The sequence below is a fragment of the Triturus cristatus genome, chromosome 10 (assembly GCF_964204655.1).
Source record: "Triturus cristatus chromosome 10, aTriCri1.1, whole genome shotgun sequence".
In the NCBI taxonomy this organism is placed as follows: Eukaryota; Metazoa; Chordata; class Amphibia; order Caudata; family Salamandridae; genus Triturus; species Triturus cristatus.
The window spans coordinates 1,060,328,549-1,060,345,766 of NC_140593.1; the positions used below are offsets into that span (position 1 = coordinate 1,060,328,549).

The window sequence follows — 17,218 nt, forward strand, 5'->3', positions numbered from 1 at the left end:
CCATGGTACTGACGGGATTTCCACATTTGGTAATACATTATTGAAAGGTGAACTTGAAGGGATTGTTTTATAAATACAATTGCCCAACAAAATGCAAGCATTTAATGGATCACGATGATTAACTTTGTATCTCAATAAGTGTACATTACTGTGAAATATGTGACATTGCTCTATGAAGGCACGTTTGTTAAATACTACTATTGACTAACCAAGGGATGGGCACCGCGACCCCATCGCCGCCTTCGACTATTGCTGGCACTGCCTCCGCTCACCTAAAGCTCAACACATGCATTGATGACGTGTATACTGCCCGCACACCAGCTAGTCGGGTTGTGACGAGGTTCCTGCTCGGTGAATGCCAGGGACCATGCAGCATACACTTCACAAGTAAGACTGTTCCACTAGGGCACCAGACCTTCACAAGTGCAGCGTGCACTATGAACAACTCGACAACGAGAAGGTACTCTGCACTAGCAGGGAGTCCAAATGAGGAGGAGCAAGAGCCAATATCGTTAAAAGGTGGGGCATAAGTGAAACAGACAGCCAAATTAGCCAATCACTCGCCGGACTCCCACACCTCAAATTACTATAAGAAGTCCTATGGGCTAATGCCTAAACTGTCACATGGGGAAACATCCTTTAGTACAAAGCTGGAATCACACTGTGCCTTTAAAGCACCGGCAATAGAACGAACACGTCGTTACCACGCATTGGTTTAGCACGCAAGTTGTTACAACGACTTGCTTTAGGGGGGCACATTGGTGGAGTGGTTTTGGATTTAAAGTCCAACACCTTCCCTACTGTTGCACAGACTGGAGTTGGAATAGTAAATTATACTAATCCAAAGACCAGCGCCCACCTAAGGCAAGTCATTTTAACAACTTGCGTGCAAAAGGAACGCGGCGTAACAATGCGTTCATTCTAATGCCGGCGTTGAAAAGGCATGCGTGCAAAACGTTTGTGTGATTCCGTCATACTACCCTCACATGAAAGTATCATACAAGGAATAGCCTATGCTAGTTCCCACACTAATCACTGAGTAGTCATATTACCACTCACCTGTGAATCATTGCTTCTGAAGCATTATGTAATGTATTATGTGAAGTTGCTTTACTGTGTTTTGAGTCTGAAAGACTACACCTCCTCCTGGAGTAGGTGTTGGACTGCTCTAGTTTGCTAGCTTAAGGCTCAAGTGCTAAAGGGGTGCACGTGGTGCTCGGCTTTGGGCCTAACATTACGTTTCGGTCTCAGGACATCAGTGGTATATGCTCTGATTGACACAATTTTAGCTCAGGAACCCCTGACTGCCGAGGGACCACCGAAAATAGTCCACAACTGCACTTCACATTACTGAAAGATAAGGCACCACTGAACTATTTAAGCACATTTGTAAATTCGAAGGGGCAGATTTACAAGCCCCTTGCACCACTTTTGCGTCATTTTTCCCATGTTAAAAATGACGCAAAAGTGGCACATTTAATTATATGAAAGAAACAGCAATCCCCAACAAACTGTGCTAATTTTTAAACAGACAACTAAGTAAACAGCATTTTGACCAAATGCTCATGAATTAACCAAAAATGAGGTCGATATACAGATCACGGGGCCAAATATTTTTTTTATATAGGGAATGAAAGCGATTTATGTAGTGGAATGGACCTTACAGTTCGCTATAGAATATTAAAAACGATGCAACACATTCTTCAACTAAAAGTGTACTTCCTGGATATTGTCAGCCCAGTTCATTACAACACCCACCATCAATCACGAAAGGCTTTCTCTCTTGGCTAGTACAGATGGATAGCCGTTTTCTCCCAAGCAAATAGATATTATGCTCTGATTTTTCACGGAAATCAATATTGTTCTCGAAAAGAAAAATAGTAGTGACTCAACCAATTTTTTTTATCTAAAGATGTAGTACTCGGAAGAGTTTGCACATTTGTGCAGACCCTTTTTCATGTAAATCAGCAAATAACGTTACAGTTTCATACCTATTTTTTCTAGGACAACTGCACCCTACCATTGATCAACTGCTGGCAGTAGCAAGCTTCGGGCATCCTCTTGCATCCAGGGGGCAGTTTCAAAACATAAGCGCTTTGCACAATATAAGAATTCCAGGGCATGTACAGGGCCGGACTGGCCGTAGCGGGCACCGGGCAATCCCCCGGTGGGCCGCAAGGGTGGGGGCCGTTTTTGTTACAGGGCCCTGTAACAAATTCGTCCGAAAACTGACCCTGGCAAAGAGCTCGGCGGCACCCCCAACCCCCCGGGGGCCCGGCCGAGCACTTAGCCAGGGCCGGTTTTGGTTCCCAGTCCGGCCCTGGGCATGTATTATACAAAGTCATACTGTCTCCGTTTGTACCGTGGCGCACACTTCAAAATGTGGCCCTGGCGTAGACCGAGATAGTGTGCTGTATTACGATGAATGCGATGCCCTCAGGGCAGATGCAAATTTGTGCTGCCCTGGGGCAGCGCATTCAGTGAAATATGGCTTGGCTGCTACCAGGCCGCTCCTTGATTCTTGTGCATGCAGCAACATGTCTACACTTTAAAGGGCACAGAGATACCCATTCAGTAAGATGCGGTGAGTGACTGCACCCGCCTGCAGAGGGATGTCTGTGGGGCTCCCTTAAACACCCTCCACAGGGCTGTCCTCGGCACCCATGTCTGTAATACAGCACGTGTGCAGAGGCAAAGTGATTCAATTAATTTCCTCATTTGCATGGGGCCACACCCCCACGCAAATGAGGGTACACCCTCTCAAGTTTAGCGCTGGTGCTACATGTGCACCTGCACTATCAGTATTGCAGAAGAGGTTGCCCAAGCGTCTTCGGCCCCTTCAGTAATACCAAAGTGCCCCTGGGGTGCACCCACCCATTGCGACCCCAGGTCAGCTTGAGTAATACTGCTCCAGAGGTCTAAAAAAAGAATGCCCCTCTTATATGCACTTAACTTACTTTCTGCCATTACTGAGCTTTCCTGAGCTTTTATCAGACTGCAGATTATGACCTTGCTCCTTGAACGCTTGCCGGGAGCTGACAGAGTGGTGCTTTACTGTGGTGTAATGGAATGTTCCTCTGATGTTGCATAACACGCGAGGTCAAAGTAGCAGGTCCATCAGCAGCCTGACCGGACCCGCTGCTGAGTTTCTCTAATGAAGGAATCCTAATGCAAAATGTTTTTGTTGTTCCGCCATACTCACATGGTTCTTAAACAATTCTTGAAATTTTAAGTAAAATCCTGTTATCTTCCTTCAGACGAAGCACAAATAGCACAAAACCAGTTTCCTGCATTCTCTTTGCTGCAAACATTGATGAACAAGTGGAATTATTTATATGCAAAGGAAGCATGATATTCATTTCCAATGGTTTCACAATCCATCAATATTTCCTTCAATTTAGCACTGGTACTAAAGTTTTATGTAAAACAGACTGTTGCAAAATTTGATTTTTTACAATCCCTATTCAGCAAAAACGATGCCAATTGGGTTTGTTCCTTTTATGCACCAGACATATCCCAAGTTGAGTTAAAATACGTAATATTTGCATGATTACAGCATTTGTCCTCCACGCCCATTCCGTATCCAGATCATAACAATATAGAATTTGGGAATTTCTACTTAAGGAACATAAATGTGAGGAAAAAAGCAACTCTTGAAGCAATCAGAAGAATTTAGAAAGTATAGACGGTATCAGTATCTGGTTTGAACTTCGATGTAAAGTCTTAATAATTGCCCTGGGGAGTCTACACATTATGTACAAGTTTAGCAACCTTTTTGCATCATTATTGTTTATTATTTACTTTGTCAATTTAGTTTGTGGAGTGTTCAAGAATAGATTAATTCTCTTGACTGAAATATACAAGATAATGACTTAATCGCTGGAAATATAAACTTGGAGAAGTATTAGGAGATTTGTTAACACACCGATATCTATCAGGGTGATGGTAGGAAAAAATATCTCCTCATGCAGAAAGTCATTGATCATATATATATTGTGACTACATCAGAAAATGTATAGGTATTTCCACTGCACTAACTGCATGAGCAGAAATTAGACTGTCACGGTTGGGAGCTTGGACAACATTACCCATGGTCCCAGCTTGATACACATACCTAGAACAGACGTAGAGTGCATGGGTACCCTGGTCTCTCTCTTTCTACTGATTTTCATAATGCCTCCAATTCCAACTCCATTGTTTTAACTTAAAGTATCAGAAACTAAAACATAAGTACAATCACCCTTGTTATTGTCTCTATAGTTCACAAATATAATGAAATCTACTCCACCGTGTCTCAAAGAACATACAAAACTACTGAAACGCCAAATTTGCCTAAATCTATTCCAATGTTCCATGTTTAACATTTTGAGACAACACCAACGATGACAGTTTCATACAGGAAGTTAGTAGACACGTGAAGAAGCTAAACAGAAAGAGAAGTTGATATAAGTTGATCTGCAACTCATCTCCATTTAAATTCAAAGGAGTTGTAGTCTTAAACACTGGAAACCTTTTGGGGATATGGAAATGCTAACTAAACAGCTGTTGGCTCTCTGTTATAGAGTGAGTATCTTTGTTTAACTATTAAACCACAGAATTCTTATTAATCCATAATGGCAGAAAGCAATATGATCAGAAAGTGTCTGAACCATTTAATACAGATTTTCAAGTAAAGCTATATCTGCATTTGTCTGGAGGAAATAAATGCGATGCAAATTAGGTCTGATGCAGAAAACAAACTTCAAAAAATAACAAGTCCCAAAACAAACAAAGGAGTGTCTTATACATCTAATCTTAGCAAATTCAAAAGGTCTTGATAACCTCCAGAACTGATAACTATAGATAGATTAAAAAAGGGACTGGCGTCACCTGTGGTAAATGTAAGGCAAATAGGTCCAGAGTAGAGATTTTTTTGTTCGCATACACTACCAGGTAGTTATTACACAATATATCTCTCATGAACAGACTAACTTGGAATAGCAATGTGATAATACACAAAATATAGATTTAAAAACAGAAATCAAAATTCACACAGCAAGTGTCACACGAGTACCACATCAACTGAGATCAAGATAATGTGAATCACCGAACTAAGTTAAATCTGAAGCTACAGGAAGCAGGAAATAACATCAGAATAACAATCAAATACATGTTTGCCTCTGATAAAAAGGAAAGCCCCTTGGGGTGAATGGAGAATAATCATCCGGTATCTGTAAAAGTAAAACAGATGTTGGTTATTCCAACATTAACTCCAAACTTTTTCTGGTGTAAAGCTAAAAAATAATAATAATAAAAAAAAAAGATGTGCCAACAGTAGATAGCTTGGATAGTGTAATGTCACAAGAAGTTACTAAACTAAATGAAAATGCGCGAAAGGGGACGTCATCAGGCTTTCATGATGAATACCAAAAAAATGTCTTTGTTTTGCTGAGAGCATCCTAAAATTTCCAATGCAGAACAAGACAAGTAGCAAGATGGGCACTTTGCCTCTTTTCTTAAGCACTCTGACGCATTCTGAATTTTTTTAATCAGCTCTGGGGCTATATACATGCAATCCTATATTAGAAATATTCATATTACTGGCAAAGTAAGAAAACACCAGGGTGACATATGATGCAGACAGAGGCGGCTCCTCCATTAGGGCGGAGGAGCGCCGCCCCACTGCTTTCTCGCAGTGCGAGAAGCAGAACCATAAAATTGTATTTTTAATACCATTTTATAGTTCTGCTTCTCGCAGCGCGAGAAAGCAGAAGACAGGGGTATGCCTGGTTGGGAGTGGGTGGGAGGGTATGCCTGGTTGGGGGCGGGCAGGTGAGGATAGGAGTGGCTTGCACCACTCTGAGTACCCTTACTGTTTGGTCAGCCCTGGGGCCGACCAAAGCAGTCATGCGCACTCTACATTTTCTCTTTGTAGGCTGCATGCAGCCTACATAGAGAAAATGGCTTCCCTACAGGTGCCCGGCTGGGTGCTGTCCACGACTCTGCACCAATCACAACGCTGCCATTGCAGCGTTGTGATTGGCTTACAGGAGGGGAGGCAGTATTCCTGTTCCTGTTTCTGAACTTCAGGAAAACTTGGCAATTTGGGACCTGGCCCAGGAGCAGAGGCGGCACGGGACCCGGTCAGGTAGGTTTTCTACTTTTTTATTTTATTATAACCGTCCCTCTCCCCCGCCCGTGGTAACCCCCGTAGTAACCTCCGCGCGACTCCCCCCCCCCCCCCCGCGAGTATTGCAAGCCACAACTGGATGCAGACGTCAAAAGAATGAGTAAATATTTCACTGAAAAAACCTAATGGAATTTTATCTGCACCAGGGTCAATGTTATATTCACTATAAATAATGCAGCTTCCTAGGAACAGAATGTGATTCATGGATATCTGAAAAAATTATAATTATTCAAAGAAATACTTCCCATTGGTGCCTTTTCATTCACTTAGTTTATAAGCCGTACAGATAATAATAAACATTTCTCTTCGTAAGAGAGCGTGTAACGCCCATCACTTCGAAAGTACTACAATTGAGAAGCAGCATTTCAAATGCTTTACCACATCGGAAGTATTACACCTACTGTGGTAGACTAGACATAAATGGGCTATTAACCGAGTACCAATGAAAATACATTACGCTGGCTCTCTGAAATCCCCTGGCTGTCTGAAATAAGCGAAGATGTAATTTAGTCATTTTTAATTTAAGAGATGTCTATGTTTTTACATTTCTCTAAAAGTCTAATTATTGTGTGAGGAATTAACTGCATGTTGGTTCCTGTAGTAGGGAAGGCGAAAAGGACTCATACATTACAACCACATTTTTGTCAATGGAGCGTAATATTCAAAGATATGTAAAGTTATGCATTGGGTACTTACACCTGAAATGTAACTATATTTATGCATGACAAACCCCATAAGTATCTACACAAATACATAAACACTAGATTTACAGATGCTCACCTAAGAACACACCCTAAATGCACTGGAGCACTCTTGGTGAGACTGTACAAAGGGAAATATTTCATTTGATTTTCTTTTAATATTCCCAACAGGGTAAATATTTTAACATTTGAAAAATGTCTTTCCACTAAACTCCATGAAATATGAGGGCTTTTCCACTTAAGAGATGAAATGGAGTGCAAATCATTTGCGATTGCTTACAAGCTTGGAAGTTTTGTTTTTTTTAAATGAATTTTGTCCTGCCCAATGGCCCAAGATCACATCCAGTCAGAGACTTACACAAACCAACAACCTGCTATTAAATCAGGTTGCTTGCAGGAGTTACTCATACCCGCATGAGGAAATGTCCACTGATCCTGAATTTGTGACTCACAATCTGAGAATTTCCATTGTGTTTTTTTACATTCTGAAGAAAATTTGTCCAAAACTTTGAGAATTCCTTTTAATATCTTAACCATCTTTGGAAGATGTGTCTCAAAGACACACTGCCTACCGTCTAAAAGTATTGACAGCAGTAATTTCAACCACAACGCAGCACAAAATGCTACTACTAAATAGGTCACCAGAAGTAACAGTGCCAGGATAAAAGTAAATAATCAAAGTGCCAAATAAGAGCATGCTACCAGCTCAATGCCTTCACCTTGGGAGTTTCCTCTTCCATACTACAACACTAGCAGGATATTAATGGGTCTTGTAAGATGCGCACACACTTACTTGCGATGCTCAGGTAGATGAATGGACTGGTCTTGTTTTCCCCGTTCTTTTCATTGACTGCCTGCACATAGTAGCGTCCCGCGTCTGAGGCAACCGAAGCAAGGACCACGAGCTGATTCTCCAAAGTTATGGCTCTGTTAGGGGAAGGAAGAAATCAGTTACATTGAGCCAACATGATGCTTTCATTTGAAATTTTAGCTTTATTTTTAAAAGACACAAAAGCCTATTCTGATCTTCAACTCACTCAGAGTAATAAATCATTAAATAGTAATAGTGCAGATTGTCTAAACAAATTGAAATGGAACAAAATGGGACATTAATTTACCACTTAAGCACCATCAGTAATAAGCAGATTCCAGACTGGCAAGTGCATAGACCATTCTCTTGTTAAATACTTTGCCAATGTCCCTTCCCTAAGAGGACTAACACTTATCTCCAATCTATGATCAAAAGTTGGCCACACAGCAACTGAAAGAACCATCTGAGAGAACTATAATGTGTAACTTCATGTCCATGATTGTGTGGCTATAACACTGTTTTACCACCCATCTATTGCTGAATCCCATAGTTGTCAATAAAGCTCTAAGCTTTCTTGGGGGTTTTATATTTGTTTCTCAGTAAAATCTCATAGTGTCATTACTGTATAGAGCAGCGGTTTAAAGCCTTTAGGCCAGGCACCCATGGGAGTCAACAACACCTACTCAGAGGGTCTGCATCTGCTTAGAAAATTAAATCGTACTAATAGACTGATAAAGTATATATAAATAAACAAGCAAAATGTAATCTGAAAAATATAAAAATTATTCTGAAAATGTGAATAAATTTGAAATTGGGGGCTAAAATGTAAGTAGGTATTCTTTCAGGTTGATTCGTAGGAGCAGTGCAAGTGGATCAAACAGAATATAGTATGGACAATTGAATTTGGAACCTTCCCATTTAAATTTAAATTTTTATTTTGTTAAAATATTTGTTAGTGAATTAAAGAAAATCTTTCTTCATTTGTATATTTGATGAATGTTTGTTTCTGTATTTTGTGTATTGTTTAGCAGTTTACATCATGGAAACTGCTCAGGCCAGAGTCCCCAGCTTAGAATAATGACTCAGTGGGGGCCCCCTGAACTCTAATATTGATTCAGTGGGGTCCCTGTGATCCAGTAATAATTAAGTAGTGGGGTCACAGAAGTTAAAAAGTTAAGATCCACTGGTCTAAAGTATACTCTAAATGCTCGGTGATAGCGGCCACAATAGAAAGTACCACTTAGGTGTGGCTGCTGGTAAAGGGCTGTCCCCTAATGATTTTCGGAGGACGCCGCAGATTGAGTCATTGGAAAACTTTTTCCAGTTGTCACGCACTTCAGTGAGTGAACGCTGACTACTATTTGTTGCCAGCATTCAGGCCGGACTGGGAATGCAAACCGGCCCTGGCAATTGATGTGGACCAGCCATGGTGGGGTGGTTGGGGTGGGGTTTGCATGGAAAACACTGCAGCTGTGCTGCAAAACTGGCCCACGGTAACAAAAACGGCCCTCGCAGGTCCGAAACCGGGGGGGCCCACCAGGGAAACGCCTGCTGAATGCTACGGCCAGTCCGGCCCTGCCAGCGTTCCTGGTCTCTGCGCTTGTTGACGCCTCAAGATACATATGTAGATATCAATAACTATTTCTGGAATTCAATGGAGGAGAAAGAAATTTCACAATACATTTTAATGACAGCCTTACAAAGGCTGCTGCCAATCCTAACCTTTTGACATTCTATTCTAATGGGACACGCATTCATGCCATTTTGTTAATAAAAGTGCAGGGGGCAGGTGGGGGACCCAGGGTTAATATTAGCTGAGGCGACTAATGAGCCATACATGGGGAATGGTACTGGTGCAGTTTTGCATGATATAAATGTATGTAATCACAGCTATTAAACAAGAACCCTGTCCATCGGTCTCTGCTGAAAGTGCTGGAGGAAATCAGAAAATGTCAGTGCATAATGCACGTTTTATTCATCAAAAACCCTTTGAGCTGAGAAATTACACAAACCTCAAGTGTCTTTATAAACTATATTCCTGCAGAGCACTCGCCATCTACGTTATTCTAATGTTTAGTAGAATCGGGCATTTATGATTCTTAAATATATCTTCCTGCAACACATTTCTATTCAGCTATTAAGTGTCACAAAGGAAAATACAATTATACATTTCCAATTTTACATTTTGAATAGAAGCAAATAACGTGTTGTACATGCTTGGCTTGCTAGTTATTTTTGGCATTTTCATTCATTTGTACCAAATGAGAGCTCAGTTCCCTTCGGCAATCGCTATTTTCCCAGTCAGAAACACGAGAACTCGCCCGCGTGCACGTGTCTGCATGCATACTTGCTCTCTCTCGACTCCACCCACTCCTGGCCTCTATAAAGAGAAAGATGGTTTATTGACCTATACGTCAGAACAATTCCTTCGGAATGCCCACCCCCGCCTCAGATTTCCAACTGTTATTCCCCAAAGGTCCACGTGCACAGACACATGAGGAAAAATGGAGGGGAGGAAAGAAAGATGACAAGATTAATAAACACACTTACTACTAAACACGATTCCATAACTGATATATGATATGATAGGAGGTATTTAATAAAGTGCACTGTCACTCATGACTGAGATCCTGGCGCTAACTCAGCAACACATACAGTAAACCATCAACCTTGAAACCAGTAGGTCAGACGCCCACAGAAATAATCGGATAGAGAAAAAAGCAAAGTTTTGAGAAGTTTCCTAAATTCTGTTTTACTGTTAGTAACTCAAAGGTGAAATCGCCTAATACCAATGTCCAGGCAATATCACATCTGCAATATTACATCTCTTCCCTCCTTTGGAAGAAGCTACTGCATGGCATAATCTTTAAACTTAGTGAACCACTCCATCACCCACCATTTTCCAACCTGATAGCTGTCCCTGAAGCTTTTTTTAACTAACCGCATGGGATTGCCAAATTTGTCACCTCCCATTCAGACATGTGAACGTCTGATCCTCACCATATCACCAATACCTATAGCATTCTTGACAACAGTGTTTCTATGGTCATAATACTGCTATATTTTGAACTGTCTTCTCTCAACCATGTTACAAAAAAACCTCTCCTTTGTCAGAATAAACTTCATTAACTTCCATTTGAACCAGTGGGGTTGTAGTTTCGTCAAAAAGCCTGTCTCTCAACAATTCATATGGTGTCACTCCAGTCACACTGTGGGGAGTTGTGCAGTATGCCTAAAGGCAAGTTCTTCATACATTTCTCACAGGTAAAAAGAGTTTCCATAACAGGCAATTGGGACGTTCAACTTGCCCATTGCCTAGTGGACATTGATATAAGGATAATTTGCAACGTATAATGCTCAAATGTATTTTAAATGGAGAAATTTCAGTAGTTACAAATTGTGACCCATTGTCACACACAATGGACTTTGGGAATCTTCTGGTAAATATTTCTTTCAAGAATTCCAACACATTCCTGGTTGTGGGGGAGTCCATGAATTTAAGATCAATCCATTTGCTATAATAGGCGATCAAGACAACAGCATATCTCATATCAGTGGGCAATTTATTCATGGGTCCAATCGGGTCAATCCCTGCTTTTTGCCATGGTCAATCGGGTAGTGAGACAGTTTTAAGGGTACAAGAGCGTGCAGTCATAGATTTGTCAGCATCCTTGCACAAACAACATTCTTGTACCTACAAATCCACATCACGGTCCATAGAAGGCCACCAGTATTCTAGTTTCAGTTTCTTTTTTGTGGCAGTCATCCCTGCATGGCCCTTAGAGGCTAATGAAATAAAGTGTGGTCTAAGTGAAACGGGATCCACTAATGAATAATTTCTCATATTAACCTTCACCATAATTGTCGGTTCTTCCTTAACCTTCTAATACGCACTCAAATTAACGTCTAAGTGTTTGTCCCTCGGCCAACCTTTAACATTGAGATCAGAAATTATTGAAAGCTCTGACTCATCAGAAACAGTTGTCATCCACTGTATCTTAAGGTCGTTTCTTCTCCAGGTTCATCTCATAAATAAGCAACAGCCACATCATCAATTTCACACATGTAATCTTCATCACTTTCATCATCACATTGCATCTGAGATTAGAAATTGGCTACGATGTTGAACTTGCCAGGAAGATATTCTACGTCAATCAAATACTCATACAATCTACACACAATCTTTGTTATACAGAGTGACTCTTTGTCTGAATTGCATTTACTTACCATACTTTCAAGTGATTTATGATGTGGTCTAATGAGGAATGCCAGACATCAACGAAAAACCTTTAAAGTTTGGCACAGCCCACACACACATGCCAATAGGAGTTGGCCTAACTGCTAGGGCGGTCGACCCCGAATCTGGGGAACTGGGTTTGAGTCTCAGCAATGACGCTGAACATCCTGTAATTCTGGGCAAATCACTTAATCTCCCTGTGCCTAACAAAATGAATGTGTGTCCTCATGTAACATAACTGGAGCTATGTAAAGCGCTCTGATATCCGATTTGGGTCAAGTTCGGGCTATATAAAACACTAAAAAAGAAAATTAAAAAAAATTACTGAATATTTAAAATCAGGTCCTTTCAACTTGTGTGGTTCAAATGCTATGAAATGATTACTATCCTGTGAATCTTAGATTAACACAGCTCCAAGACCATTTGGCTGGCATTCACGGTCACAACAGAACAGAGAGATTCACCAAATGACTTGAGGAATGGGGCATTTTGTGATTCTCTTTTTAGTTCTCATATGCTTTCTTCACAATTTTTATCCCAAATTCCACATCCTTTTTGATCAGAATAAGCAAGGTTCCCATTTAATAGAGTAGGGTGGTATGAATTTTGAAAAAAAATGTGCCTAAGCCTCATTTCATCTTTGGTTGAAGATGCTAAAATTAGGCTTGGGTTGGGTTTCATAACATCAGCACCAATGATATGACTTAAATATTGCACCTTGTCCTTGAAGAATTTGCCTCTCTCCTTTTTAGGGTTAAGCCACTTGCCTGCACTGTTCAGAGAAATTCTCTCAGAATTCACTGATGACTGTTGTGATCATTAGAGAACACCAGTAACTCATCCTGGAAGGCTCAAGCAACGTTTAGACTTTCGAACAGCCTATTCATGATCTTCTGAATTACAGTGATAGCTGAACTGAGGCCAAACAGCATATGCCAAAATCTTAAGGAACCCATGGGAGTAATAAAGAAGGTAAGATCACGTGAATCCTTGTGCTGCGAATATGTGGGTGTGCAGTGCGACCACTTATGCGCTGGACGACCCAGAGATTCTACCGAGCATAAGTCAGTACAGAGACTGAATGTATATATGTGCGGATCACCGCGGATAACCTTCTTCTCACAAACACTAGATACCCGGATGTATTGTGGTATGGTTGTATGACATGGTTATTGCTTGTGCTTACTTTAAGGCTGGGATGCAGCTGTGGTAATACGTAATCAGCTAGAGTCACACGGTCACCACTTGTGAGGCATTATAGGTGGAGATATGGCGTGTGGGTATACGGTTTACTTGAGCTCACATGTTATGGGCTCGACTCATTTCTGGGAATAGAGTGTCTTACGTTGATTTACAATTAACATTACACCCTAGAGGAAAGCATGTCCTACACAGATTATGGTGGATGGCAATGTAAACAATATTACAATAGACGACCCATTGAAACTACGCCGCGGATCTTTATTTTCCCCTCCGTGCGACACTCTGATCTTGTTTGATAAAGTGTGTCATGTTAAATTTGGAGTATGTTAACTAGGGAATTATGACAGCTTTTGACTAGAATATATATTCATTTACAGTGACTGAACTACTAATGTTAGAAGAGTAACCTAGTAAACACACAACGAACGAGTGATATTATTATTATTATTATTATTATATTTGGGTTTGTAAAGCGCACAGATACCCAGGGGTTTCCCGGCGCTGACAGAGGAAAAGAAGCAGGGAGACAAAGATGGAAGAAGGATTAAGCAGAGAAAAGCCAGGTTTTTAGGCCCTTCCTGAATTTCAGGTAGCAAGTTTCAAAGCGCAAAGAAATGGGGAGTGTGTTCCAGAGTGATGGCGCCAGATAGGAAAAGGAGCGACCACCAACTCTGGTGCGTTTGAAACGAGGCACGGAGAAGGTGCCAAGAGAGGAGGATCTGAGGGTACGCACAGGACAGTACGGTTGAACCAAAACGGAAAGGTAGGGGGGGGAGTTGCCTGTTTTAATCCGGTGCATATAGCAGAGAGCTTTGAATTTTGCTCTTGATTCGATGCGCAGCCAGTGAAGGCTGCGCAGGGAAACGGTAGTAGAGGCAGTTCTGGGCAAATTGCAGAGCAGGCGGGCTGCCGTGTTTTGCACCACCTGTAATTTACGTGTTACTTCCTTGTTAGCCCCAAGGAGGAGCACGTTACCGTAGTCTAACCTGGAGGTTACTAAAGCCTGGACCACAGTTCTTAGGGTATCTGGCGGCAGCATCCATGCTATTTTTCTCAGCCATCGCATGATATTAGTACAGGTGGCTGAGACTTTCACAACATGCTGCTTCATGGACAATTGGTTGTCAAATGTAACTCCCAGGTTACGAGCCTTGGTGGATGGAACCGGCAGGGGACCCATTTGCTGAGGCCAATACTTAGGGCCCCAGAGAGAGGTGTCAGGACCGAATAGAAGAAGTTCGGTTTTGTCGCCGTTTAGTTTTAGTTTATTGGTCTGCATCCAGTTGGCAATATTAATGAGCCCAGATCGGAGAGATGAAGTAGGGGCGTGTTTATTAGAAGAGAGAGAAAAAATGATTTGGGTGTCGTCCGCATATGAAAATATAGAGAGACCAGATTGTTCTGCCAGAGAGGCGAGAGGACTGACATAAATATTGAAAAAAAGGGGGCTCAAGATAGAGCCCTGGGGTACACCGTGTGGGGACGGGAGAACGGTGGAGGCAGAAGTGGGGGAAAAGACCTGAAAAGTGCGTGCGGACAGGAAACTGGCGATCCAGGCTAGAGCAATGCCATGGATACCAGCGGCCTTTAGGGTGGAGAGGAGGATGTCATGGGAGACGGTGTCGAACGCAGCGCTTAAGTCCAACAGGATAAGCGCCACCGTCTCTCCTCTGTCCACCTGTTGTCTGATAGCCTCTGTGACACCTAAGAGGGTTGATTCGGTGGAGAATCCAGCCCTAAAACCAGACTGGGATGGGTGTAGGAATTTGGTGACCTCAATGTGAGAGGAGAGGCAGAGGTTAATGTGTTTTTCTAATACCTTGGACAGACAAGGGAGTAGAGATATGGGTCGGAAATTGGAAGGGTTATTGGGATCGGCGTTGGTTTTTTTGAGAAGGGGAACCACCATGGCGTGTTTCCAAACTGCAGGAACGGTGGCTTCCGACAAAGATGCGTTCAGGAGGGCTAAGATGGGTAAAAGAGCGGGAATGTCAAGGGTGCTTAAAATTTGAGGAGGCATGGCATCAAGTGGGGAGCCAGATTTGATTTTAGCCATGAGTTTAAAGAAGAGTTCCAGAGAGATCGAATCCCATTTGTCAATAGAAGTGTGAGGGACAAGGGTAGTAGTATCCTGAGAGAAGGTGGTGTCAGGATCTGTACTGGGAGGGTTGTCTAATGCTCGTGGGGAGGCATCAAAACCGGCATAGATGCGGTCTATTTTCTCCATGAAAAATTCAGCAAGTGTACTGCATTGGACTGTGTCCAAACAGGGGGCTTTTGGCAAGTTTGATTGTCCAGAAAGTTCTTGGACTGCTCTAAAAAGAGCTTTAGGGCGGTTTTGGGCTGATAGAATAGAGGTGTTTACATAGTTTGCCCTGGCAGATTTGCACAGGGAGTGGTAGTTTCGAAGTTCCGTTTTATAAATTTCTTTATCATTGGGGAAATACTCAGATCTCCATATGCGTTCAAGTTTCTTGCACTTGGATTTGGCGCATTTGAGTTGGTCATTAAACCAGGGGGCAGGGGGGTGAGTGAAGTTTTGTTTTCCAATACGGGCCGGAAGACAGATGTCAATGGCTGAAGAGAGCCATGTGTTAATTAAACTTTCATCTTTGATAGTGATATTGTTGGGTAGAGAGGGTAGGGTTAAGGCAAGCTGGCGATTCAGTTGTGACAACTTGAGTTTTTTCCAATTTCTGTTCGGTCTTAGAGTCTGAATATGAACTGGTGGACCGACAATAACACTAGTCAAGATGTTAAATTCGACAATGTAGTGGTCGGACCAGGTAATAGGTTTGGAAGGGAGGCAGGTGATGACGTCAAGGTTCGAGAAGATGGGGTCAAGTAGATTACCTGCCTTGTGTGTAGGGCCCGTGTTGTGAAGATGTAGATTAAGAGCGGCCAAATCTTGAAGAAGGTGTGTACGGATAGGACAGAGTGTGTTGTTAAAGTGGATATTAAAATCGCCAAGGAGAAGAAAGTTTGAGGTTTGCAGCAATAGAGGAGCTATATTTTCCGATAAAGAAGAAGCCCATGCGCCAGCAGCGCCCGGGGGACGATAGAGTAAAACGCCCGACAGGGTGTAGTTAGGATTCAATAATAGTTTGAAGTAGCCAGCTTCGCAGTTGGGTATGGCTAAATCTTCCCACTTACATGAGTAAGTCCGTTTGTATATAATGGCAATGCCACCTCCCTCCTTGCCCTGTCTATTACGGCTCACATAGGTGTAGTTGTTAGGGAGAGCTGTGGCAATGTCAGGTCCCGTGCAGTCGTTCAGCCAGGTTTCTGTTAAGAACAGGGCCGCTGGACTGTCGGAAACCAAAAGATCAAAAATGTCCCTCTTATGCTTAGGCAGGGACCTGCAATTCAAGCTCAGGAAAGTAAAATCCGTAGAATGATGTGTGGGGAAGGGAATGATTTGACATGGGGAGGGCTTCCAAAACGTAGAACTGGGGATATGGGTAAGTGAGGGTGCTAAGATTAGAGTCAGGGAGCAAACCTGACAAGATGTAGGGGTGTCCGAAGCCCGTAAACAGGGGCAAGTGTTATTCATAGGGGAACGAAGAGATCGTAAGGCATGGCTAGAATAGTAAAGCCTGGGGTTTGTGGGGCGCGGCGCAGGGGGGGTGGTCCCTGGTCCCGTCTGGTCGCGGACGGGCGCAGACGGGCTTAACTTAGGCGCAACTTCGGCACGAAGTCGGCGCCCCCGCTGCGCCCGTCCGCTGCGCCTTCGCCACTCCCCCATAATTAAATAGTCCGCTGTAGAGGGCGGCTAGTCCAATCCCCTTCCCCGTATCGCTAAGGGCGGAAGTGCCGCTTCCAGGGACTCGCCGCTCTAGCGGCACAAGCCGAGGCGGATCGAGTCCGAGCGGGATGGATAACACAGACAGGTAATCTCTAATCAATAAAAACACAATATGCAATTTTTAAAAGTCAACTTTCTCGGAGCGAAGTAGCGTGGCAGCCTGCGCTGCTTCTTAGTCTCTAGTCTGATAGAAGGTAAGAGTTGAGCACTCGGGTAGAACCTTATAATAACAAACCCATTACTTTACATCATTAAATGTAGATCCCATTAATTTTAGGAACTACTGTTATGT

The 17,218-nt window shown here is 42.5% G+C and overlaps 1 protein-coding gene across 2 annotated transcripts in view; it reads right to left on the minus strand.

Moving 5' to 3' along the window:
- The window catches only part of SDK1 (sidekick cell adhesion molecule 1), a 2,285,003-nt gene that overhangs the window by 1,376,155 nt on the left and 891,630 nt on the right, over positions 1–17,218 (minus strand). For both annotated transcript variants that reach the window (XM_085629198.1, XM_085629197.1), the window contains exon 5: positions 7,664–7,797. In XM_085629198.1, the coding sequence (XP_085485324.1) occupies positions 7,664–7,797 (134 nt within the window). The remainder of the gene's footprint in view (positions 1–7,663; positions 7,798–17,218) is intronic.